Consider the following 25,890-nt stretch of genomic DNA (forward strand, 5'->3'; position numbering starts at 1 on the left):
TGGCCTAGACAAGCTTTCACTATTTCTTTTATGCTCTATGATTTTATACACTATATTATGATTATATGCATTACTCGATAATTCGATATGCTTAGACTACTAACAGGTTGTAACTTAACTTTATTTTTTAGATTTTACTCTACAAACTAGACCATACTGTGCATAGAGGTAAGAATACTACATAATCATAGAGTAATGAATTAAGTAAAACAGTTGGTAGCCTAAACCTGTTTATTTTGTTATTTGTGTATTTAAAAAGGTAGGGTAGAATATTGGTATTGGTGAATGGTGTTCTGAAGTTGGTGTTGGTGTTGTTGCTGCCGTTGTGCGGATAGGTTGACTGGTTACAAAAACAACAATTCCATGAAAAATCAGATTTTTGTTTGCGAAATTGCTATGTTTGTTCTCAAACGTATTTAATTGTTGAAATTATCCTAAAAGCAACATGATTTCTTTTTAATCTAGACTTGTGAGTTTAATATGAAACAATAATTTTACTATCAGGTCTTGTTTATTTGTGAAAAGTGATTTTTGTGTTGTTTAGTCAATTTTTGTGTGTATATCATCTAATAATTGGTCACTTTCAAGTGTTTAAGTACAACCTGAGTTTTTCGTAAGTATTAAATGAAATTGGGAAAGCCCTAGTATTTAACTTTGAAATCATGTTTGAAGACAACTTGTATGAGCCAATAGCTGAACTTTATCTAACACTTAATGGACAGCCTAGTTTTGAGGACATTTATTGTTTGTGCAGCAGAGTGTTCGTTGAAGGTGCAGAGTAAGTAGTCTAATTTAGGCCTGTAGGTTCCTATAGTTTTTTTTTACTGGTGCGATCTTTAGCTAAAGCCAAGGTTTGGTTATGTGCTTGTTATGTTACGCTACTACTACCTTAGTTTGTAAGACTCACTTCACTTTTTTTCTGAATTTTCTGAACAGAATATTTCCTTGTTTTACATCCTTGTGGGGTGTCACATGTTGATCTTTTGTGACCATAATTCAATCTTGGGCTGCAGTATAATAAGCGGCCACCAACAAATCAGATTATGATTATCGAATTATTTGAATCATCGATATACCTATTCATGATTATCCAAACTACTAAAAACAAAATCTTTGACAAAATAACATAATAGATATTTCAAAGAACAATATAGTTTGGCTTGTTTTCAATCTTGGAAATTAACATATAAATATTAATATAGGCTAGCCTAATTTACAAATTAAAATATAATATATAATTATAACAAAACAATAATATTTGGGTAGGGTACGATAAGCGGACCCGGTTTTTTATATCGAAGAATATAATCATCAATACCTAATATTCGCATCTCAAATACTACTCTATATCAATCGATATAAAAGTATCTAGCCTATAGTCCTCAATAACAATCACATTTTAAATTAAAATATGAATTTAATATTTACAGTGATCAAACAAATTATAACCAAAATTAGGATAACTGAAGACCATATTTGCTCCTCTCACAGTTACAGTTGTTTCTTTCCCACAAATTTCGCATAATGGGGTTTTTCGGTCCAACATGTTGAAGCCACAAAAAACATGTTTTATCATCTTTCAAAGCAATGTTGAGTAGTTTTCTAAAATTGACTGCCATTTTTAATAATAAAATGTTACTTATGTAAATTTGTAATATTACCTTTCGTTTATTATTTGAAAGTGTTTAACTTACAGCTGTTGATATAGCTATTATTTAAGTTCATTGTTCAAAATAATTAATCAGTACCGATTGATTATATCGATGATTATGATTAAGTAATATCGTTTACCAATTTCGATATAAAAAACCGGGTTCGCTTATCGTACCCTACCCTAATTTATTTAATTAGCCTACCTAATGTATTTTCAAGGGTAAGTTAAATGTGACTGCACACAAAGCAAACAAACAGAACAACAAAATATTACAAAATTAATTATTTATGAATATAGGCTACCCCCTAAAACCATGTTATTTGTCATTTCCACTCTCTTTAACCGTATATGTTATTGTACAGAAGAATGAACAGAATACATTAATAAGGTTGAAATTTTGATGGGCTACTCTGGCTGTCAACCTGACTGATACCTCTTAACTTAAAAAGTGTTTACATATATACATATGTCCTAAGTTTAACTATTAAAATAATTCATCAGTATCAGTTGATTATATTGTTATCATATATAGCTACAGTATAATAAACGGCTACCACCACAATCAAATTATAGATATTTATGATTATCTAAACTACAAAAACCAAAATAAACAGAATTACATTATGCCTATAGGAATTTAAAAGTATAGTATAAATAAGCTGTTTTTATATTTAATATAGTAATCATTTAATGATGAATAAATACCAATTAGGCTATGTGTTTATTAAATGGAAACAAAGTACGTAGTGTAGCATTTTTTACTATCTTGAAGGATAAACGTGTCTGACAGCTTGTGACACAAATAATGTATGTTATCACCATTATTGTACTTCTAAGCTTACTGTGGTCATCTGTAATAGTACAGATGGCCATACCACTACTCAAATATCATGCAAGGTAGGAATACGTCAGACCATGTATCGTATGAACAGGCTTTGCTGGAGTTTCACATTCTCTAGGAGGCAAAAGAGAAATAAAATTGTGTTACCCTCCTGAGTAATAGGCCAACACTCAGTCAAATTCAACGCTTAGACATGCACCATCATAGAACTTTTTGTCTATGTAGAAATGAAGTTTCATTCAAAATAAAGTTAACAAATGAAAGCTTTCTCGTGATAGCCTATCTTGCCTCATGATATATTCACATTCTGTTTATTAAGTTAAGTATCAAAGCAATGTTCAAATAATAAAAGTTTTGGTGAGCTAGGGAGTGAGCTGTTATCAAATTGTTCTAACAATATATAACATAGAGTTTCCTCTCTATTATTATTTCTTTCAATTCTATGAATAAACATGTCACGTGTTGAAACCGCATATGATCGTACTCAGTTTGATTATAAATTGATTTACTAGATGCTATTTTTTCTAGTTGCCATGGTTAACAAAAATAACCAATGTAAAAATATTTGCTAACCAAGTCCCATCGAGTGACATGCACCATCATTGAACTCAGTGTTCCTCATATAAAATGAAACTTCATGCAAACTTTCAAGTTTATATGGGTGAAATCCTTTTTGGATATCATGAGGACAGACAGACAGAAATGAAATTTTTCAGCCTTTCAAGTGACAGGCTTCGCTAATGCTCAGCCATGAAATTATTTTATTTTGTTGAATTAGTTTTGAACAATATTGCTATTCAGTACATTACAAACAGCTGGCAATTATTAAAATTGTAAATCACTTTTATTAGAATGTATTTTTTTTATTCTATAGCTCTGGTATAATTTCTAATTTATAATTTTGTTCCCTGATTTAATTGTGGTGGTAGCCATTTACTATAATGCAGCATTTTTTGTTAATATTAATATAAAAACCAGGTCCGCTTATCGTACTCTACTCTTAGTTGTCTTCGTATTGTTCAGTAAAGTTTCGGTTAAAAATTTACGTATTATAGGTCTAATTAAGGAAGACTAAGGAATCTCCTAAGTACATGTAAAGATTTTTTTATCTTGATGGTCTTTTCTCCCTTTTTGTCTTGCACTAACATTAACACTATTTGAGTCTGCCACTAGGCTACTTTGCACTAAACAATTTTAAAACTCATATGAATTGGACTTGTAATTATTTACCCTAATTAATTTTGTGTGATTTATGATAAGACTTCCACTCTATTGTCTTTAAATTGAAACATTTTTAGTGATGTGTCTTCTGCACCAGTGAATTTGTTGGATTTTCTCTTGGATTTTAAGTTGTCAGCGTATATTAATAAGGTTTGCTCTAGGTTGTCATGTGTATTTCATCTGGAAAATAAAGAACAATACAAGGACTAGCCAATTCATTAAAACTAGGGCACGATTTAAAAATAAATACAAACAGAATATGTAAGAAATTCTTCACTACAAAATAAAGTTGGAAACTTTAAATTTATAAATAAAATACCAATAGAAAAAATATCCTCTAAAAATGAAGTTCAACAAGATCCATCACCATTAAATAATAATAAAAAAAGTAACAGAAACCATTAAGAAACTTCGGAAATATAAATAATAAACCTGAAACAAATTTTTCAGACTTACAGTTAAAATATGATACCCTGTTAATAGAAAATAAGTTTTAAATATTCCCTCTGGCTCCGTCATAAGAAAGGTAGATTTTACATGAGGCTGTCAACTAGAAGATGCATTGTTAGTTTATGAACTTAAACCTGTGGTCAAAAAGTGATAGATGAGGCGAAACATTGGTAGTTAAGGGTGGAGCATATTAATCTGCAATGGTTACTTCTTTAATAGCTCATATCTAATAAAGATTTGGTCGATTTCTGACATAATTTTATTATGTAAATTATGACATAGTTGTCATATTGACACTAATTTACAGTTTTATTCTGTAGCTGTCAGTAAAAATGTTTTAAGACTCATCGTAATTTTGCAGAGGGAAGGGTGAACGACGAGAGACAGTGGGCGAGGAGGAGGTGTCAGAGACAGTGAGCACGGTTCGGTTTTGCAACTCTTCAAGTGAATCTCAACCTGTCCAGACACCCAAAAAAAGTCATGTAAGGAGTAAGAGTTAACTCATATATAATAAAAAATATCATTTAAGAATTAGGAGTAATAACTCTTTTACTTCCAATTGTCCTGAAGTCAAAAGATGTATTTATTAATTTGTATAATCATTGTAAAACAGGTGATCATATAAATTACTGTAATCCTAAAATAGTTTAAAAAGCAATAGCAAAATGTCAATGATTCTTTACATAGAAAATAATAACTATTATATATTCGAAATAATAGATCGTTAATTAATATTTAAAAATATTAATAAAACTTTGGAATAATAAGTAGTGTTCTAGTAAAGTTTAAGATAAATCTAATTGTCAAATTTCTTAAAACTCAATTCACTGTCTCTCATTGTTTATTTAAGGTTTTAATTCCATTTTTCGTGTAAATTTAAAATTAAATATTTTATAACTAATGAACCAATAATTTGTATATTATATGCCAAATTATAGCAAAATCCATCAGGATGAATCCTGCATGTCTACTTCATATAATATACTTTATCCCACAGTTTTTCAGTGATTTTTAAACAATCAAGTGTTCTATTAAGTGCTTTTAGCAAAAACAATATTTTATCCATAACATTCTTTATAAATTAAAGAATCAGCCTAAAAATAATGTTTTCTTAAAACTGTGAAGTTAGAAATTTATGCATAGATGGGTTTATAATTAAAATTAAAAAAGCCAAATGCTATACCAGTGTATCTTGAAGACATTCTATTATTTTGTTTCTATTTCTGAATCACTGTAAATCGTTCTTGTGATAGCTAACAACAACTATAGCAATCTTTTAGATTTTTCTGCTTTATTTGTTTGTTGAGCTCTACATTTATTTACTATGTATCGCACCATAGATATTTGTGTTGTACTATAGGATTTTATACAAAAAGTCTCTCTCCGATTTTAATTTATGAACCGATGACAATTTTCAGATCTCCTGTGAGTATATGTAATTTTTTGATGAATTTAAAAGTGGCCCCCTCTCTAAAAATGGACTCTCCAGTTATCCCGTATTGTGGTAGAGAGAAGGGGTAATTTTGAAATCCATAAAAAAACATCCTCATTAATAAATGCATTGAGTCTGTTTCTTTTCCCAATATTGCCAAATAGCGTTGGGAATTGTAGCTGGCAAACTATTTATAAAAAAATGTGCACACATAATATTTGCTTAAAATCTAAGATGAAAGAATAAAAGACGTGTTTTTAATTATTCATTTTGAACTAGATTTTTTCAACCACCTAGCTATAAAATATATTTTAAATATCACTGTTTTAACTGAGTATAGGTGATCATAGAATTTACATTTGGGAGTGCCGATGGCCGAGTGGTCTAAGACGTTGGTCTTTGAGTCTGAGTTAGAGATAGCGCAGGTTCGAATCCTGTCTGTGACCGTTGCACTTTTTATCAGTACCATCAACCTTGTACTGTATCGACTCTCCCCCTTATTCTGTTTGATAAGATCCTCGCACAGGCCAGTGGCCCATGAGGACGGACAGAATAAGGCTTGCAAGGGGATCGGTCTCTCCTTTTTTTTTTTTTAAAAAAAGTATAAATCGTAATCATATGTAATAAGGTAAACTTAAACATGTTCATGGTATTTGATTAATTTATTCACAGGCAAAACTATAGAAATTGATGATTGCTGAATCCCATGACAATGCCATAATCTAAGGATGAAAAGGTAATGTTGTAAGTATTAGTACATATAGCAAGCATGCTGTGAACGGCTGCCATTTTCTGCTCAGTTGTCTGTTTGAGGTTAGGTTTGCCCCATTTTAGTCTTACTAATAAATACCTTTAATTTGATGTGCAAACCACAACCTATGCCTACATTTAAAAGTTTTTTTCTGACTCCTTGTGAGTTGTACCTGTAAGGAAGTAGTGGTCACTGGATATGTGTTAAATTAGATTTATGTACAAGAAGGTATCAATTTTTGTAGCTCTATCAAAAATTGCTTAAAAAAAATACTAAACCATTCCGGGACTTTATTGACCCTTCAAAGAAAATATAATTTTTCAGTATGTATTAGTTAATCAAGCCTTTGTGTTTTAGGTTTATGATTAGTTTGAACTAATGTTGAAGTGTCTGTGTAAAAAAAAACAGAAATACATTCTATATTATGTACAAATTATTAATACCTACCATTAACAAGAATGGCCAAATACAGTACCCAGTGGAACACCAATTTCTTATAATTTGAAACTCTGATTTTATTTATTGCTACTTTGATCATTGAACAACCATCAGTTTCCTAAATACCTGTATGAATTCATCAGCTCCAACTCCATATTTGGTTTCTGTAAACAAAGCAGTTATGTTTGATGGTTTATTGTTTATCAAATTGCACATGGTCAATATTGATGGTCTGATTAATAAAGCTTTGATATAAGAATTATTTTTACTGTTCTGCTAGAAGTGTGCACTTAATATACCAAGTCTTCTTCTCAAAATGTACATTTTTATATATAAGTAATTTACAAAGAAGAGAAAATGTGTACTTCTGGTATTCATCCCAATAGTTATAGTCTCTCGGCTTTGTATTAGGTAAGAGATATTACCTATACATTGGTCTTACAAGAAAACTAACTCGGTGACTAATAGGCTAAACTGACTGTTAATGTGCCAAGTGCGGGTATACTTATATTGTGTAAGGATTTATATAAATTTAAGAAATGTTCTTTGTTAGCCATTTCTTCAAGTTAGTCGTTGTTACAGGAGGAGACTGTGAGCTGCTATTGTAGTGCGTCTCACTACTCTACAGACGAGCACGATAGTCTACGAGACAGTGGCACTCTACATCACAGCGACAGTGGGGCAGACCTGTCGGAGAGTTCCAGAGATCTGGATTGGGAGCGGTACTGGACTTTGCATGGAGAGAGACTCATTTGGGAGAGCTGGATAGCCAAGTACGGCTCTTATGTGGACCCTAGCTATCTCACGGAGAACAACGAGCAGGGTCCTGCAGAGGGGGAGGACGCTTCTTTTTGCTGCCAGGGTGATGGCCGAGCCACCGATCCTAACAGGAGAACCTCATTCACTGGTCTGTTGGACAGTGTAAGGCAAGGTGAGAGCAAACCTGTCTTGGATGACCATCGGAGATTTGTCGATGCCGTGAAACCTGCTGAAGAGTCGACCCCACAAATTCTAGTTGAGAATGTCCGAAGTGATATCGATGAACTTTTGTCTCGTCGGTTCTCAGATATTTCGGAAACAGCAAAATCACTCTCGGGCAGAAGTGAGGACTCGAATTTGGATGAAACAGACCGATTGCGACTAAATGTATTTAGCCGATGTTCGGGCAGCAGTGCTCCACTGTCAGCAACGACAGACTCCATGACCAATGTCACCCGGATCACACTGTCCTCATCCGATTCAAGTTGTGGTGTAGATGACTCATCCGCTAAGAGCAGCTCTGTTCTGTCTTCAGATTCTAACAGCTCTGTGGACCAGCAGTGGCAAAGTCTCTGGGCTGAACACTTCAATGAGCAGTATTACTTCCACTATAACAGGTGCTATAAACTGTTTAAGATCCTATTTGATCTCTGGTTAGCTTGTAGCTATTTTGTATGAGAGATTTGATTTCAAATCTCAAGAAAGAACAAACTAAGTTCAGATTACTATCCTTAAAAATGATTGTTTTCTATATCCCCAAATTAGTGGTTATTTGCTCTATACTGGTATTGGCATACATCTTTTAGCCATTTGCTAAGATTGCTGTAAAACTACGTTATTACTAAAACTTCAATTAATATATGACTCAGTAATGTGATTGTTTCTAGGCCTATTTAAAACCTCAAATTATTGTTTTCTAGGTCAAAATCAACTATTTTACTCTACAAACAAGGATCTGCAAGTGACTCCTGTCAAAACTAGGCATTGACTTAGCCTATAACAGTTGTTCTACCACTTGGTCTATTACCACTTTGGAATTCACTATCTTAGGTGGCAACACTTTATCGCCATGATCTCTTCATTTGTTATAATGATGAATTCAAATATTTTGTTATTTAGCAATTGTATTTGATTACATTAACTGAGTGTTATCTTGGAAAAGAATTGAGTAGACTTGGACTCTTGGCGATGTTCCACAGCTTTCATTTTATCTCTCCATCTGACAACACCACTGACACACATTGTTAATCTTTATATCTAATCCATACAAAGCTCCTGTTGAATTTCAGTTGCTTTGAGATTTTTGCTAGTAAAAATCTTATAACTGAATGTGTGTAAGGGAATTTCCTCCAGTTGTCTCATTCAATTAGATTATTTACTGGAAACAGCAACAAATGGTGTTATCTTCTCACACTTGTAGTCTGATTTGTACAGTACTAATCTAATATGTGCATTAATACAGTAGCATTCAGGTCTCCCCACTACTTTTTACACTTCAAGAAAACGAAGGTTGTTTTCTGTACCTACAGTAAAGTCTTTTTGTAAATTAAATAATGATAAAACTTTATGCTATAGTACATAATCTTAAATTATAGTTCCATTCATTGTTGCTATAGTCATATTTATTATAATACAGTATTCATCACAATAATGTAGAATAATATTTGTAGTGAATGAAGATTGTTGGAGCATTGGAATATTTTGAATTAATACCACTAGTGAATTACAAAACAAATTCCAATATTAATTTAATTTTACAAGGCCTCTCGGAATCATTGATTAAATTAATGTTGGAATTTATTTGGTAATTCACTAGTAGTATTAATATTTGTAGTTGTTTGTTACAGTTGTAGTTATTACGGTAAAACCCCGATTAACTGAACTCAGATTAAGCAGGTTCCATGAATGATAAAATGTATATAAATATCTGATCGAAATAGTTTATATTCAACTGCAGACACTACTCAAACCCTCTGCCTCTACCTCTGGACAGAAGAGTGTGTGCGTCGCATTGCTGTAGCAAAAAAAAAAGAAACTGGGGTTTTACTATATTATAGTTAAATAGAACTGTCAAATTTTTATAGTGAATACAAAGTTTGATGTACTACAAATTCAGTTAGTTTTATTTTTAAAACATTACAGTTTTATTCTATACAGATTTGTTTACCACACAACACAATTTACATTGTGTTAATTTTTACCATTGTGTTTTTTGAGATTAAGTATAAGAGAGGACTTTGTAGTACTAACTGCACCTCCAATAAAACCAAGTTTAATGTAGTTTAATTTCCATGTCAATTTATTAAAAAAATCCTAAACATTTACCCCATAATTAATGTCATGTAAAGGGTGTAAAAGGGGAGTCTACATCAACAGGTTTTTACAAAGTTTCTTCAGTGGATTTAATGAAAAGAAACTTGCAAAATACTTGTATTACAGATAATTACAATTAAAAGAGTATACTAAAAACAATATATACAGCTTATTTAGTGAGGAAAAGTTATGAATAACTATTTCAGTAGTACAAAATAAATGATAATGTTCATTCAGGCTACCTAAAAGAGAGTTATTATTATTTTTAGATTGATGAATTACATAAATTTCTATTTTATATTTGACTTTGCCTGTAAGTGTGGTGTTTGTTTCGGAAGATTCACAGAGAGACATAAGAAGAAGGACTGCAGTGAGGAGGTGAAGAGTGATTCAGGGCTTACAGCGGATGACATCAAAGTATCACACGAGTTGAATGACATCAAGGCCGAGCCACAACACCAGGAGTCTATCGACGACGTTGGCAGCATTGACAGTGTCTCTGAGAGTGAACAGTCCCAAGCGCATCTTGCAGAGGGAGACAAGTCCATCAAAAAAAGCGCCCAGAAACAGAGGTAAGTCCTTCTTTTTAGAATGGAAACTTCTCGATTAACCTTCTCCCGGTTGAATTATCGCAACATGCCTCTGGCACTACCGGTTTAAATTGATTGAACCTTTCTGTTGTGAGAAAACACAATTATTGTGTGTTTTTTTTAAAATTTTAACAACATTGTTCTAACAAAATTGTTATATATTATACATTATTGTAAATGTTATAAAATATTCTATACTATTTATAGTGGTATTTGAAAAGTTATTAAGCCTATAAGGTAAACTAAATCGAAATAAATACTCATTTGTACAAGAAATTTTGTTGCCATCTTTAAATAAAAATAAAACTATCTCTTATATGACGCATATCCAGAAAGTAAATGTACTGAGGCTCTTACGGCCGGAGGAATTTTTTTCTACATGTTGGCTACACCGCCATGTAGCCTGATTCCACCCCTCCACAACGAGACCAGTTTGAGATAAGTATTTTGATAACAGTTGTGACAGTATATTTGGTGCAAAATATCAATCCAATCTCCCTCCCAAGTGCAAAATACACATTGTTACCTTGTTTGAGAGAAATAAACTTCGGTTGTGGTTTATAATGAAGTAAAAACTGCATAATTCCAAATGATTGAGTGGAGAAACTATCTCCATGGAGTTTGTAGTGTCTCAAAAACTCTTTTTTTTTTCCTTTCCTGAGGGAAGGGGACAGTTTGTCCCCGCGCTTAGTCCTAAAAAGGACCTTTGCGCCTCCCTTACTTTAATTTTGTGCCCTCAAAAACTCTTGCCTGGCCCACACTCGATTTAACTTGTCAGCTGTTTTGGGACCCACCACACGGACAGTTTTCAATATCTGACGTTTTACTGTATGAAATGGTTTCGTGTAGCAGAGTTCTGGAGATTTGCGGAAATATTGCAAAAAGTTTATTCATGGTCAATCTTGAAACGTTATGGAGTGCATTATAAATTTTTTCCCCGAATTTCAATCACAAAATTATAGGTCTTCCACTCGTTTTTACCGTTTTTAAAATCACGCCACCACTTTAGCATACTTGTATCTTGTTATAAACCTTAACCAGAGTTTTTCCCTTCTAAATGAGATAACGAATTACACCACGTATTTCGCACTTGATGGGAGATTGAATTGAACATTTTCACAAAACTTATTGTCACATTGACAGTTCTCAACGTAATGATCTCGAACCGGTGTCATTGCGGATGACTATTTTAAATGTTACTTATTAATTTAAACATATCTGTTGTTGAAGATTGTGAATAAAGATCATTTATTAATTGAAAGTTTGCACGATAGGCTGCTCTCAGTAGGGTACCTGCTGCAGCAGCTGAAGGCCATGTCTGTTGAACCGACGGAGAGGATACAGGAGGAGGACGAGACTCTGAATTCCATGTCCCGACCTTCCACTATGGAGAGTGTCAGGAACACAGAGGCCGGGAAGATCAATGACATGGAGAACCATGTTGAGGGTGAAGAACAAGGTAACATAGAGAACCCTGTTGAGGATGAAGAGCAAGACAACACAGAAAATCCTGTGGAGGATGAGGAACAAGATAATGCAGAGGACGATTCCGTCAATGTCAGGCACGGGGTGAAGAGAAGGTAAGACTTAAACGTTAACAGTGGTATTGTTTGTCACTACAATAACACTAACAGCTGAGTGGACTGATGTACAACTTTTGATTTGTTATATAGATTTAAATATTACTAAAATGTTAATGAAAACACTACTTTTCCAAATTGTTTATTTTTTGGACGAGGCCTTTCGAAACCAAAGGTTTCATCTTCAGGCAACTCCACAAATAAATATTTACATATTGTTTGTTACAATTAATATTAAAATAACATATGGCGTAAATATGCAAATACAAACATTTTGGAAATATTTCAGCCAGTATGAAAAATTAGATTTGGCTACAGTTTAATTTTTGAATAAATTGAGAAGAAAGAAGACTGGAATTTTCAATAGGCCTATATATATTTATATATTGTCATTTCAGATACCTGGCAGAAGGCACAAGTTTAAAAGTCAAAGCCATTGAAATATTATTTGTTTTACAAAGAAAACTCCTAAGTGAATTATTATTGATTTTATTTAATTGTTAAGATATGTTGTAAAATTATAGTATAGATAAGTAATAAGTCTTGCTGCAAGCTGTACGTGGAGAGTCTGCTAAAAGGATGATGGTTTTCTGTTTAAGCCATGAGAGGGAGTCAGACGAGGGGTGCACAGAGAAAGTAAAGAGTGCATATCAACTGATGGGACTGATGTTTGACATGGAGAAGACGGAGAAGATCCGCAAGGCCTCCATCTGGTACAAGAAACGATTCAGCCAGATACGATTCCAGAACCGGATCCTGCGGCTGCAGAAACCCCCCAATAAACACATCTACTTTGATGACGATGATGAAGTCTGTAAAGACAGTGCTCCCCAGGTAATTCAGTACATATCTAATTATTGATATCAGAACAAAGGTACTTCAGAATTTGTTTAAAACATGGCAAAGAGTCCAAAGTAACAGATGTTCTGGACTAGCTTAGCAGTGTGCAGGCTTGGGGTAAAAAGATTCCTATACTCAATACATATTGAACTGTAGTGAAATATATATATATATATATATATATATATATATATATATCCAAATTATCTGGATATTTTTACATGGACATCTCTGGATGTACGAGGTGTGTCCAAAAAGTATCTGACCTTGACGTCTGGCATGAACTGACGTTACTCTGCGGCAACGGCAATCTGATCTCCTTCAAAGTACAGTACTCCCCTCCACAAGCCACTACCTTATTCCAACGTTCCTCCCACTTCCAGAAACACTCCTTAAATTCATTTTTCGGAATGGCAAACAAGTCCTTCATCGCATTTTGTTTTATTTGTTCAACATCGTCAAATCTTTTTCAATTCAAAGGAATTTTTAATTTCGGAAATAGCCAGAAGTCACATGGAGCTATGTCAGGACTGTAGGGAGGCTGTCGTAGTTGGTTGATGTCGTGTTTAACCAAAAAACGCTGAATAAGATTTGAGGAATGAGCTAGCGCGTTGTCGTGGTGCAGGATCCAGTCACGGCTTGTCCACAGTTCAGGTCGTTTCCTTCGCACTGCATCTCGTAGCCGCCTTAGGACCTCAAGATAATACTCCTTATTCACTGTCTGGCCTCTTGGAGCATATTCGTGATGAACAACGCCGTCCTGGTAAAAAAAACTGTCAGCATTGCCTTGACATTGCTTCGACTTTGTCTTGCTTTTTTCGGCCGTTGCCCTTTGCTAGTTTTCCACTGTGAAGATTGAGCCTTTGTTTCAGGGTCGTAGCCATAAACCCATGACTCATCACCAGTAATAACTTTTTTAAATAGCCCTGGGTCACTTTTTATCAAATTCAGATTGTCCTGTGTGATATCAAGTCGACAGTTCTTTTGGTCTTCTGTCAGCAGCCGAGGAACAAATTTTGGCGAAACATGGTTCATTTTAAAATCTTTGTGTAAAATGTTACAAACTGACGATTTTTGTATTCCTAAATCTTCTTCCAGCTCTCGGACAGTCAATCGACGGTTTTCATTAATTGCTACACGAACACGTTCAACATTTTCAGCGTTTCTGGCCGTTGAAGTCCTGCCAGATCGGTCATCACTCTCCACTGATATGCGGCCATTTTTAAACCGCCTAAACCACTCTTTTATTTGTGTATCGCCCATAGACACGTCACCATAAACTTTCCGTATCATAGTAATCATCTCTGATGCTGAATGGCCAAGTTTTTGGCAATATTTAATGCAGATGCACTGCTCAACACGTTCAGTAATATTGAAATGCGACATACACACACGTCAGTACTGTACGGAACAGAGTGCTGTGACTCACTGAGTGACTGGATCGTATTCAATGCCTAATATGGGCAGGAGTAGGCTCGCCCCTCCCCTCCAATAACCGGTTCGAGCCGGTCGGTTACGCCGCGGCCGCCTACTGGTCGGCGGTCGGATACTTTTTGGACAGACGTTGTATATAATTATGTACTGAAAAAAGTGAGTTCTTCATAATCCTTTAATATTTCGAATAATTTTAATTTTTTAAAAGGATCTAAAATACATTGTAAAGTATACAAACAAGAAATAAAAAGTAAACATCTAACTTTTAGTATCAGATGAATTATTCCAATATCAATGGCACTGTTAATTAAAATTAAAATTTATACTCTCATTTTTATACTCCTTGGAACATTATACAAAAAATCAGGGAACTGGCCTTATATATTATAATACAAATTATTAACAAATGTGTTGTACTCAAGTTAAAATTAAACTTTAACAAGATTTGTGGTTTTGGACATTAAAATTTAGAAATTTATATATATATATATATATATAAAATCTCCAGAGATGTCCATGAAAGGATATCCGATAATTTGGATTGATATAATTGATATAATTGTACTGTAATAAACAGGCTGACAATGCGGCCCCTGATTTGGATACCTCGGGTGAGCTGTACCATGATGCTGCAATTTCCCCATCAACCCAGGGCCCCGCTGAACCCCAAAGACTGGAAATGGAGGAGTTCTCAGAGAAGGATGACTCAACTGATGATGAGGATCAGGACGTATTTTTCTCGGCAGAGGAGGACAATGTGTCAGCTGCGGGTCTTGAGCGGCGGGAGAGCAGAGGACGAGCGCAACCCAAACGAAGAAGGAAGAGACAGCTGAAAAAGAAGTATGTAGTGAATTATCCAGAAGAAATGATAGCCAACCCTAGGATCAAGAAGTTCTGGCGTCGGAGGTACTCATTGTTCTCCAGGTTCGACGAAGGAATTAGGTTGGATACAGGTGAGTTTCATTGTGGATTATGACTTAAATGATCTTGAAGAAACAATTTTAGTAAATATCATCTATTTATTGTATATTATGGTAGAAATCATGTTTAAAACTCTTTTCTTCAATCAAAATAAACATTTAAACAGAGCTGATATTGTATAAATTAAAATTATACTCAAGCCATAATAATATTTTTTTATTACATTTGATTCTCCAATTAACAATTTTAATTGTAACATTAATTTTATTTGAGTTTATTCTTAGTTTCTTAATTTTACTTAATGTGAAATAAATATTTTTGAGTCTTATGCATATTACAGTTTAATTATCTTAATATGAAAATAAAGTACAACTTATTAGATTTTTAATTTGTTTTTAGATTATATATATAATATAAACCTGATAAAAATAATTTATTTTCCTCCTATTTAATAATCCAAAAGGCAATTTTATTGGTATTTAAAATTTGACACATTAACGTTATTGTTATTTAAATTATACAATTTAAAGATTGTACACTTAGGTCTTTTATTAGTCCAAAGAAACACTATGTCTACAATGCTAAAATACACAAGAAAGTAATCATATTCTCTTCCGTAGTTCTGTTAGAGCATCAGATCGCATGTCATCCTCTAATTTTATAGCTCAACAAGTTGTATAACTCTGAAGCAATAAATATAGTGGTTTAACATTGCAATACTATTGTTTATAGGCCTTAACTTGTTCAGGTTAATTCATTGTTTCTAGTTTAACTAATATCAATAATTATTAGTTAAAATAGTATACAAAAAATAAAACAAAAACAATGTATTATTAGAACCATTGACAAATGTTACAGTGAAAAATATCTTCCTTAAAGGAAATAAAATTGTCAAAGTTACATGTTAAGTTGTTACATCAACCACTTGTTAAGCCTTACAAGTTATTAAAAAAAATGGTTAGTTTGTACATGCAGAATTTTTCAACGGGTATTCCAAGTATGAAAGATTTTTATATTTACATACTTCTCATTAACCCTTTTAACCCCAGCCATTTTTCCATGGACTTGCCAGAAAGCCCATGGCGATAAGGGACCATAGTGCAGAATTGAGGGAAAATACATCTAGTTTTCTTATTTTTGAAGATAATTTTTAGATTTTTGTTTTAAATTGTTCACAAATAAGTGTACTCTTAGATGTAATAGTTAAAAAGTACTTTTACAGAATGATTAGTTTTTTTTTAGGGTATTTATACATAAAAAATTTTTATTTTTGTTTATTTTTTATAGTTTGGACATACATAAAGGGTAGAAAAAAAAATTGTAGCCCCTGAAAAATGAAGCAATTTTGTTGTACACATATTTCTTACTACACACACAAAATTTGAAGAACTTTCCTTGATAAATGCAGGAGATATATCCAATTAATTGTATTGCTGCATAAGCACTTCTTCATATATTTCCACATACACGTCAGTAGAAGTATACAGATATGTATACTTGTTTTTGAACTTTTGAAATAATAACAATTGTAAAATAACACAAACTAATTGTAATGGTTTGTAAGACTAAAACTTGTTTAATTTTTCAAAAAAGTAAAAGAAATAATATTTACAATATATACATTTTATATAAACAACTCAATTTATTGTCTTCAAAAATAGCACATTCACCACTAATAATAGGGTACTTTGGGATTATACCGACCACACCAGTATGAAGAACACAAAAATATAAATTTATAGAAACAAACATGATAGAACGAAAAAAAACAACTCTTTAATTACAAAATTACAAACTTACAAGCATTTCCAGGCATTGTGATAGGTATTGTTATCGCTGTTATCTTATCTTTCTCGAGAATCCCGATTACGACAGGCCACGCGGCATCACATGATTTGCACGGTACATAATTGCCTTTCCATTACAATTCAATTTATATTTCTGATCAGATCCTCCAGAATTTGATATTTTACTGATAGGTACTATCTCGAAGGATGTTTTTCTTTCGTTGACATCAGCGCGAAGGCATGGCACTCGCATTTTGGGTGGCGGGAGTGTGATCAAGAATAAAAACAAGTTTTGAGTGTTTTTTTCAATAAAGAGTTTAGTTTTAGTTTGATCATGTTTGTTTTTATTGAATTTTTGTGTTTGGAGAAATGTAGAGGTAAAACACGGAAGTACAACAAAGCGACGCACCAGCTGAACGGGCGGCGAGACTCTGCAATCACGTTATCTACTAGACCGCTCGACTTTGACCTCTGTCTGAGGATGGGGAGGGGTTTGCGATAAGACAATTCCTGTTTTATATTGACGAAATATTGTTCTACGCTAATCTAGTAATCAGTAGAAGCAAAATGTCAAATAACGATGTCTGGGTGTGGTCGGTATAATCCCAAAGTACCAATAATAGTGTTTATCAAAGTGTTTTCACTCACTGGTAACTTTTCTCTACGACGTTTACTCATGTTTTTTTACTAATAATACAATAAATCACACGAAAAACAACCGCTTTCAATCAAGCAAACTAATTGAGGTTATAAGTCAGCATACAACAACAATGCAACTGAAGTCGTCTGACAGCTGACATCGACAAATAAACTACGCTCAACGACAACGAAATACGATGCCAATTGGAAGGTTTATTGTTTTTGCATGTAGCCCGTTTCTTCACCGACTACTATACCGAAACTGATGGCATTTGGACATATTATTGGCCAGCTACATTAAATTCTCGAGACGTCCGGTATATCGGACGTTGGGCATTTTAGCTAGACCACCTCTGTCCGATATATCGGACGCCGGGGCTAAAAGGGTTAAAAGTAAACTAACTCCAATTTAAAAACATAAATTTGTTTGAACCATCAATAGATTTTGTCTTTATTCTCTCACTGAAGCGTTTGGACTAGATTCTTAGTGTAGTAAAACATATCAGAGGAACTGCATTGTAAAATACTAAGAGTCAGTGGACTGGTTTAGTAGGTAACCAGAAATGTACTGCGGAAAGAGTGCCTGATAAGTTGATCATTGTTACAGAGAGTTGGTACTCTGTGACCCCAGAGAAGATCGCCACAAACATAGCTGAGCGTTGTCGCTGTGACTTGGTTGTGGACGCGTTTTGTGGTGCTGGAGGCAACGCCATACAACTGGCCTTTACGTGCGAACGAGGTGTGTAACCCTTGAGCTGGCAGTCACTTTTTTATGCTGTCACACATTTTAACTATTTTTAGCTTTCTGTGAAACTGTGAGGTACTAGTGGAGATTAAGTCAGTTTGTTTGACTTATTAGACACAATGTTTCCAGAAAATTGAAAGGAGTAAACCAATACAACGGAGTATCAAAGGATCGGACAGACATAATTAAAGTCTTTACTGAAGTACTGTAACTTTCTCCCTTGTAACTTTGCTACCTCTGACCTTTTGTTCCCAAAATCAGTTGAGTTCTTTATTGACTTGGACAAGATGAGGAACCCATGTACCAAATCTGTACGATTTTTCTATTAAGAATTATTGCACAGATGGACAGAAAAAGATATGATTTTTGAAGGACCACTCAAATTTTTAATATTAGTATAAAAGTCTAGTTGGTTTTTATGTTTTTAAATAATTAGAATTGTTTTGTAAATACTTAGCATTTATAAAAATAATTTATGACCTTAGTAAGTGCATATCAAGTTGGAAAGCTTTATTTAAATACCAAAATAGACAAAATAACCAGAATTTTGATAGTAATCAAGTAAATTTTTTGTTATAATATACAATATTTTAGATAAAAATGTTATTATTGAGGAAATGTTTCAATGAGCCAATTTTATTGAAATTAATAACAAAGAGATGTATATTATGTAACATACTATGCAAATCATTGAAGTAATATAATATATATATATATACACATAAAACCTGTATTATTTATTTGGACAGTAATAAAAGCCAAAAATTGCATTAGGTTAATTAGTGTGCTCTGTAAAATGGTTATTCATAACTACGTGGTCTATCCTATAAAAAAATAGATTACTTTTTTATATAAACAAAAAACGAAGTACAAAAGAAATTGTATTATATACATTTAAAAGTGACACTAAAATACTATTTTTAAACATAGTCACTGTACAAGTTTAGACACTTATCATAGCGGTGAACTAGTATCAAATTTCAGCGTTTTAAAATTCTGCTGCCTGAGATTTCAACCAGGTATTCAGTCACACCCTCCTGCAGTCCTACGTCATCATCAAAGTGCTGTGCCGCAAGCCAGGTCTTAATTGCTGGTATCAGGTGGTAGTGCAAGGTCTGAACTGTAAGGCGAATGTGGAAACACCTTCCACTTAAAAGCATCCAGGACTTTTCGAGTCGGGTTTGCCATGTGTGGTTGGGTGTTGTCAAGGAAAAACAAAATATTCTAACTTAACTTTCCTCTAATCTTGTTCTATATTGCTCTTAACTTTTGCATACCTTCTTTCCTGGCCCATCAAACAATTGCCATAATCTTCCATGCCGACAATGTATGCAAGTATTTCCTTGGCTTTTTGGGGAGTGTGTGTGCCCCCCATTCCATAAACTCTAATTTGGTTTCACAATTCACGTGTTTTACTCAACTCTTGTTTCCAGTAATGATTTGATCAAGTAGCGAGTCACCATCTTTTTCGTAAGAGTCCAAAAATGTTAATGAAGCAGCCATATGCTGATTTTTATGTGTTTCTGTTAAGATTTTTGGTACTCATCTTGCACAAAATTTATGGTAATCTAACTTCTGCGTAAGAAGTTCGCGTAACAAACTTTAGAAATTTGAGGAAAATTTAAGTGGGAGCTTTGTTATTGTGAATCAGCGGTCTTCTTTAATCTTCTCATCAACTTTAGGGACAATTTCATTGATCACAATACTTGGCCATCCACTTCGTTCGGCACATGTACATTAGTTTGGTCATTTTAAAAACTAATTCATCCCTCCACCTTCAGTAATGACGTTGTTCCCATCAACTTCTCAGAGTTGGCGATAAATCTCAATTGGTTTATTGTGCTTAGCCAACATAAACCGTATTACCGACAGCACATCACAACTCATGGGATGTTCACTTGCATCAATCATTTAAACTGCTAGTGTAAAACAACTAGAAGCAATAGTAACCTCTCACTAGCAGCTTTAAAATTAAATGTAATCTACTTTCTGGATAGTCCTCGTATAAGAAGGTGGGAGAAGTTCAAAAATCCAATTAAAATAAATGAATTGTTATAGCAATACATTTTTTTGTAATAAATAAAAAAAATATGATTTTCTTAATTTGTGCTTTCTGCTGTATATGTAGTAATTTCAACCTCAAGTATCAAGCACTTGTGTGCTTTGTCACAAGTATTTAGTGTTTGACATAATCTGGTGTTATCACAGTGATTGCGGTGGATATAGACCCTCAGAAGATAGAGTTGGCCAGACACAATGCTCGAGTCTACGGTGTGGAGGACCGGATAGAGTTTGTGGTGGGAGACTATCTAAAACTGGCACCCACTCTGGTGGCAGACGTCGTGTTTCTGTCCCCTCCCTGGGGCGGACCCTCCTACAGTCGTCAGTCTGTATTCCCTCTGGCCTCGCTACAGCCGGTGTCGGGCCAGGAACTGCTAGATCTCACTCTTGGAGTCACTGACAACATCGCCTTTTACCTTCCGCGGAATGTGAACACTCAGGAGGTAAGTCAAGCTAATCCTTCTCCTGTACAGGTTGGAATAGGCTATGTAATGATAATGTTCTGGTAAATTTTAGATAAAGTCCAGACTGAAATATTGACTTAAGTTCATTCATCAAGACAAAATTTAAAAGAAACCATCAAGATTCATATAAATAGATTATCAAATTCTTAAACAATAAATTCATATATTTCGCTATTAGTTTTCAGAAATCAAATGAGAGGATATAAATTTCATAACTCATGCTAGGTTATGCACTGTTGCCAACTGTTCCTCAATCATACAATATAAATGATCACTAATGGCAACCTATATTTTAAGTTCTTAGAATGTAAATTCTTGTTCTCCCACATTGTCAAAGCCATATATAAATAGGAATATATTACAGTGTATTATACTGATTTTACTTGTGACTGTCTATATTGCTCTATTTAGGTGAGCTTTGTGGTTTTATTTTAATTTCTGGTAAACTCTCTAGCTAAGAACCTTTCCTCCATCTCTTTTTATCTCTGAGTATAAGAATATAATTTACTTGAAAATCAATTTCCTGATTCATTTCTTAAGTGCTAAACAAAAAATGAAACCCAATTGGTTGTTGACAGTATTTATGTAAAGACTCATTGAATAACACTGAATTAAAAAAAATATTATCATTTATCATTTTTGCTTGTTTTAATAATTTTCTTGTAATTAAGGCAAGGCACTATAAATGAATGTGTGTGTCAGTTATTACTATTTGTAACTGTTGCCATAGTCACAACATTTGACACTATATTAATCAATGTTACACCTATAACTTGATCAAGGTAACCTACCCTCATGTTTATAATAATGTATAAATTAAAATAATTGTACAAAATACAGAATTGTCTATATTGCAGACAAATAGCTTAAGAAAATTGAAATATTTATTTTGATTTTGCATAAAATTCCAACTTTGACACTCCTTACAATAGAATATTTGATTTTAACATAAATCTTAATTACAAATTATGGCTATAATATCATAAGAAACAGGAAATGTAATTCATTTTGAGATATTATAAAACTCCAATTTTTATACGGAAATGTTCAAGTAAAAATAGTATACTCACAAATACTGTTTTTAACCCTTTTAACCCCGACGTCCGTACTATATGGACGTCATAAAAATGGCGTCAACTCCCGACGTCCGTATAGTGCGGACGTGCACTTTTTACTACTTTACTGGCCACCTATTTCACCAAATGCTTTGAAATTTCACAGACTTGTGCACAAAGGTATTTTGCATCGAAATAAATTAGTTTGTAATGGTTTGAATTCGTATTTTGTCAGTCTGTGACTGAGCAATTGCAGTTCGTCTTGACTGACTGCTCACGCTTGTTGCAGACAGCTGTATATCACGTGGTTGTGAATATTCCGTTTTCTTCACAGTTTTAGGTTAAAGCAGTGTAAAGTACGGCAGTTAAAGTTTAGTTTATTATTTGTTTGATTTTAAAATGAGTAAAAGACATCGTTCAAAGTCTCCCGTAAGTGAAAATACACTAATTAGTAACCTAGTTGCCAGAAAGGAATTCACCCCAATTGTTTTGGTGACCACAAGTGCTAAAACATTTTGTAGTGATGTACATATTGTTTTAAAACTTTTTTAAATTTAGATTATGAACAGTTTTAGTTATTTTGTCAGAAATAACCTTGGTTTTGTGTTTATTTTAATTACTGTGAATTTCAAAGGTCTTGTTACATTGCCTTGCCCAGAAATGGCAAAAAGAAAAATATACACGGCTTTACAAAAATTGATGTTACTCCACTTGTAAATAAGGTAGGCCTATAATTTTTGTTTCCTTTTATTAAGGATTAAATATATCATAAAGTAAATGGGTATTTTTGTGTCAAATATTTTTTTATCTGTATGGTTTCCATGATCAAACTTGAAATTTTTTCATTTTTATTTATTTTTTATATATGTATATGTATGTAAAAAAAATTACTTTCAAAATAATAATTTTATTTATATATTTCTGTAAGTTACATGTATAAAGAAGTAAAACAAAAAAAGAATTACCTAAATATCTTAAAAAATAACTGAGTAATGAATATTTTACAAAACCCTTACATTTTGTCTGAAAATGGCTTGGGATTTCTGGCACATCACTTGATTTAATGGCCGGGGTTTAAAAGGGTTAACAAGGAATAGAGTTGTACTTAAAGTCAAATGTATGCTTAAATAGCTAACAAAATGTATAGTTGTAGAAAAATCAATAAAGACACAACATAATTAGATCTTTAGATCCATTTTTTTTCCAAAAACTACTAAAATGTATTGTAACACTTTCATCCATTTACCCTCCAATTATTTAATTATTACTATTATATAAAACGCTTATTTTGTTTCTGTAATTGACTAGATATTTTTTGTTGTGCAGTTGGTAGAGTGTGCTGGTCCGGGTGGTTGTGTGGAGGTGGTACAGAATTTCCTGGACAGGGAGTTGGTAGCAGTGACTGCGTATTTCGGCGAACTGGTCAACTCCTTGGAGTAATGACGGTCCAGTTAGACGCAATTCCCACCCCCTCTTCCTTTGTTGTGTTCATTAGAGAATCGAGTTGCGATGCAATATCTACTGTAAACATTAAGTAATCATAGTAAGTGGAGTGTTACAAGTAAAATATCAGTCATACTGCAGAAATATGAAAATGTTATTTTGTTAGCTATAGTTCTTTTACTGCTAATTCTGGACACTTCAACAATGACAAGAACTGGCTTGGACAAGTACCAAGTGGTATTTATTCAACTTTTATTTATTTTAACTTTTCGTCTCAAGACATTTTGTTTATACATAATAAAATGTTGAGACCTCTATCAAATGGTAGCTTTAGCAATGCATATTTGCTACATAAGGAATGAATCAAACATAAAAAATTCTGAGTTGATGTATTTGTTTTATTGGGAACATTTTTCAATCGCTTTTGTATGTTAAATTGATTTCTAGGCACATAAAAAGATTTTAAGAAGAAACCCTAGATCCTAATACTGAGGAGCATAATATTGGCAGGGGTGAGGAATGTCATCATGGATTTAACCCATTGGCCTAGTAGTTATTCTGGTGCTGCATGGACCTGAACTAGCAATTAATTTTGCTGAAAGTGTAAAGGTTTCGTATCATTTTTATAGAAACCTAGCTAATTAAGTGTTATTACCATGGTTATTTTACCATCATGTTTCTAAGAAACTAAGCTACATTTTACAACTATAAAATTAATTTTTATTTAGTTTTAAATTTACTGATAATGTTAATTATAACAAGAATGTTGGGTTTTTATTTAAAAAAAATTTAGTTAAAACAATAATATATATATATATATATATATATATATATATATATATATATATATATATATATATATATTTTATTGTTTTAACTAAATTTTTTTTCAGTAACTCTTTGTCATGAAAAATAAATTATATTAAAATTTTTATTTGAACATTTATTATTTTAAAAAAAAATTATATTTGAGTACTTATCAAGTGCAGTTTTTCCATCAGTTTGCACGGGTGGCAGATGTTTTAGCATTCACACGCAATTTGCATATAAAAACAGAACTACGCTAAAAAAATACACTGTAAAAAATAAAATAAATAAAAATAAAACTTCACAAACAAACGACAAACGACGTTGTTTCTATTTTGCAGGCTAGCCTTTAGCCTTGCATCAAAATCAAATTTTACAGAATATCACAAATAAATATTCAAATGGATTTTATAAAACTACTGTAATAAACTTTCAATAATACTGTCAGAAGTGCTAGCCGTAATTGTAGGCGTAACATGATCCTAGTATCAACACAAAATAAGCACTGGTAATAGATTACAATTATTGAAAAAAGTAATATTTTTCTGCCATAGTTGGCAAACCTGAACTCACCAACAACTCAAAAGGTCTGCAGAAAGCTTATTGGCATACCATCTAACGGGAAAAACTATAAATATTTTAAATAGTACATCGCAACGTCACCAGATCGTGCTGCGCACGTGAGTCCAGGTTCGGTCCATGCATCACTGCACGTGGTATTTAGTACGTGAGTCTAGGCCAATGGGTTAAAACGTAATCTGGCTCTAACTCCACTGATGCCCATGCTGGCAGACACATTTTTGGCTGATTTGCTAAAGGTTTCAATCTGTTGTGAAATAAAATAAATGTGTTAAATGTACACTTTTATGGATATTTTTAAACACAAAAGCGAACAACTTCAATGCAAAACACAACAAAATTTCTTGACTTGTGTGTACTAAAAAACTTTTGAAAATTATTTGCTACTAATTTTATATAGTAATATAATTCTTTCAACTGGCTTTTACTCCTAGCATGCCACATTGAACAGTGTATAACTTTTTCAGAGCCATATTTTATACGAAACTTTCAGTTAAAGATAAATACTTTTATGTTGGTAATATGAAAAAGCATTATAGACAATATGTGTAACACTGTTTCTATTATCCACATACAAGTCAAAGTTTGAAAATTGAAGTTTTAAGTTCTTAGAAAACTAGATAATAGAATATTTTAATCCCAAAATAAAAATGTAATAAATAATAAAAAAAATTACTTTATGAGTTTAAAACAAACCACAATATGACTAATTCCAGAAGGAGTATTTGAAAACAAATATCTTAGACGCAGGTGCTGACTCAATGAGTTTGCGTAGGGAGACGTCCTTGTTTTTGTAACAGGCAAAAAACTAGTGACCCTCCTCATAAAAAATGTGATTCCTGTCACCTCCTCATTACATTACTAATAAGGTTTGTATAAAGAAAAGAAGAATGTTTTATCACACCAAGTGAAGTTAGGGATAAGGAGCCCTCTCTGAAACTTTAAGAAATAACTTTTTTCTCTTAACACTATTGTATGCACAAAGGTTACACAAATTTTGGGCTCACAAACAGTTAATAGGAAAATGAAGAACAAATGCACAATACTTTATCTATCAATGAAAAACAATTCAAAATATTGTATAGC

At 32.9% G+C, this 25,890-nt stretch overlaps 2 protein-coding genes across 2 annotated transcripts in view; one reads left to right on the top strand and one right to left on the bottom strand.

Annotated features, from left to right (window-relative positions):
• Window positions 1-293: 293 nt before the first annotated feature.
• Window positions 294-23,806, top strand: LOC124354235 (trimethylguanosine synthase-like). Its single transcript, XM_046804544.1, has 10 exons — window positions 294-778; window positions 4,528-4,648; window positions 7,370-8,163; window positions 10,198-10,431; window positions 11,724-12,029; window positions 12,629-12,863; window positions 14,881-15,256; window positions 18,258-18,389; window positions 20,604-20,899; window positions 23,302-23,806. The coding sequence occupies exons 1-10, from the start codon at window positions 663-665 to the stop codon at window positions 23,413-23,415; spliced, it is 2,724 nt and encodes a 907-aa protein (XP_046660500.1). The 5' UTR covers window positions 294-662; the 3' UTR covers window positions 23,416-23,806.
• The window catches only part of LOC124354237 (zinc metalloproteinase nas-1-like), a 32,584-nt gene continuing 30,051 nt past the window's right edge, over window positions 23,358-25,890 (bottom strand). The window contains exon 7 of the mRNA XM_046804545.1: window positions 23,358-23,496. The gene's annotated coding sequence lies outside the window, so the exon portion shown is untranslated. The remainder of the gene's footprint in view (window positions 23,497-25,890) is intronic.

Source organism: Homalodisca vitripennis, chromosome 2, assembly GCF_021130785.1.
Source record: "Homalodisca vitripennis isolate AUS2020 chromosome 2, UT_GWSS_2.1, whole genome shotgun sequence".
Classification (NCBI taxonomy): Eukaryota; Metazoa; Arthropoda; class Insecta; order Hemiptera; family Cicadellidae; genus Homalodisca; species Homalodisca vitripennis.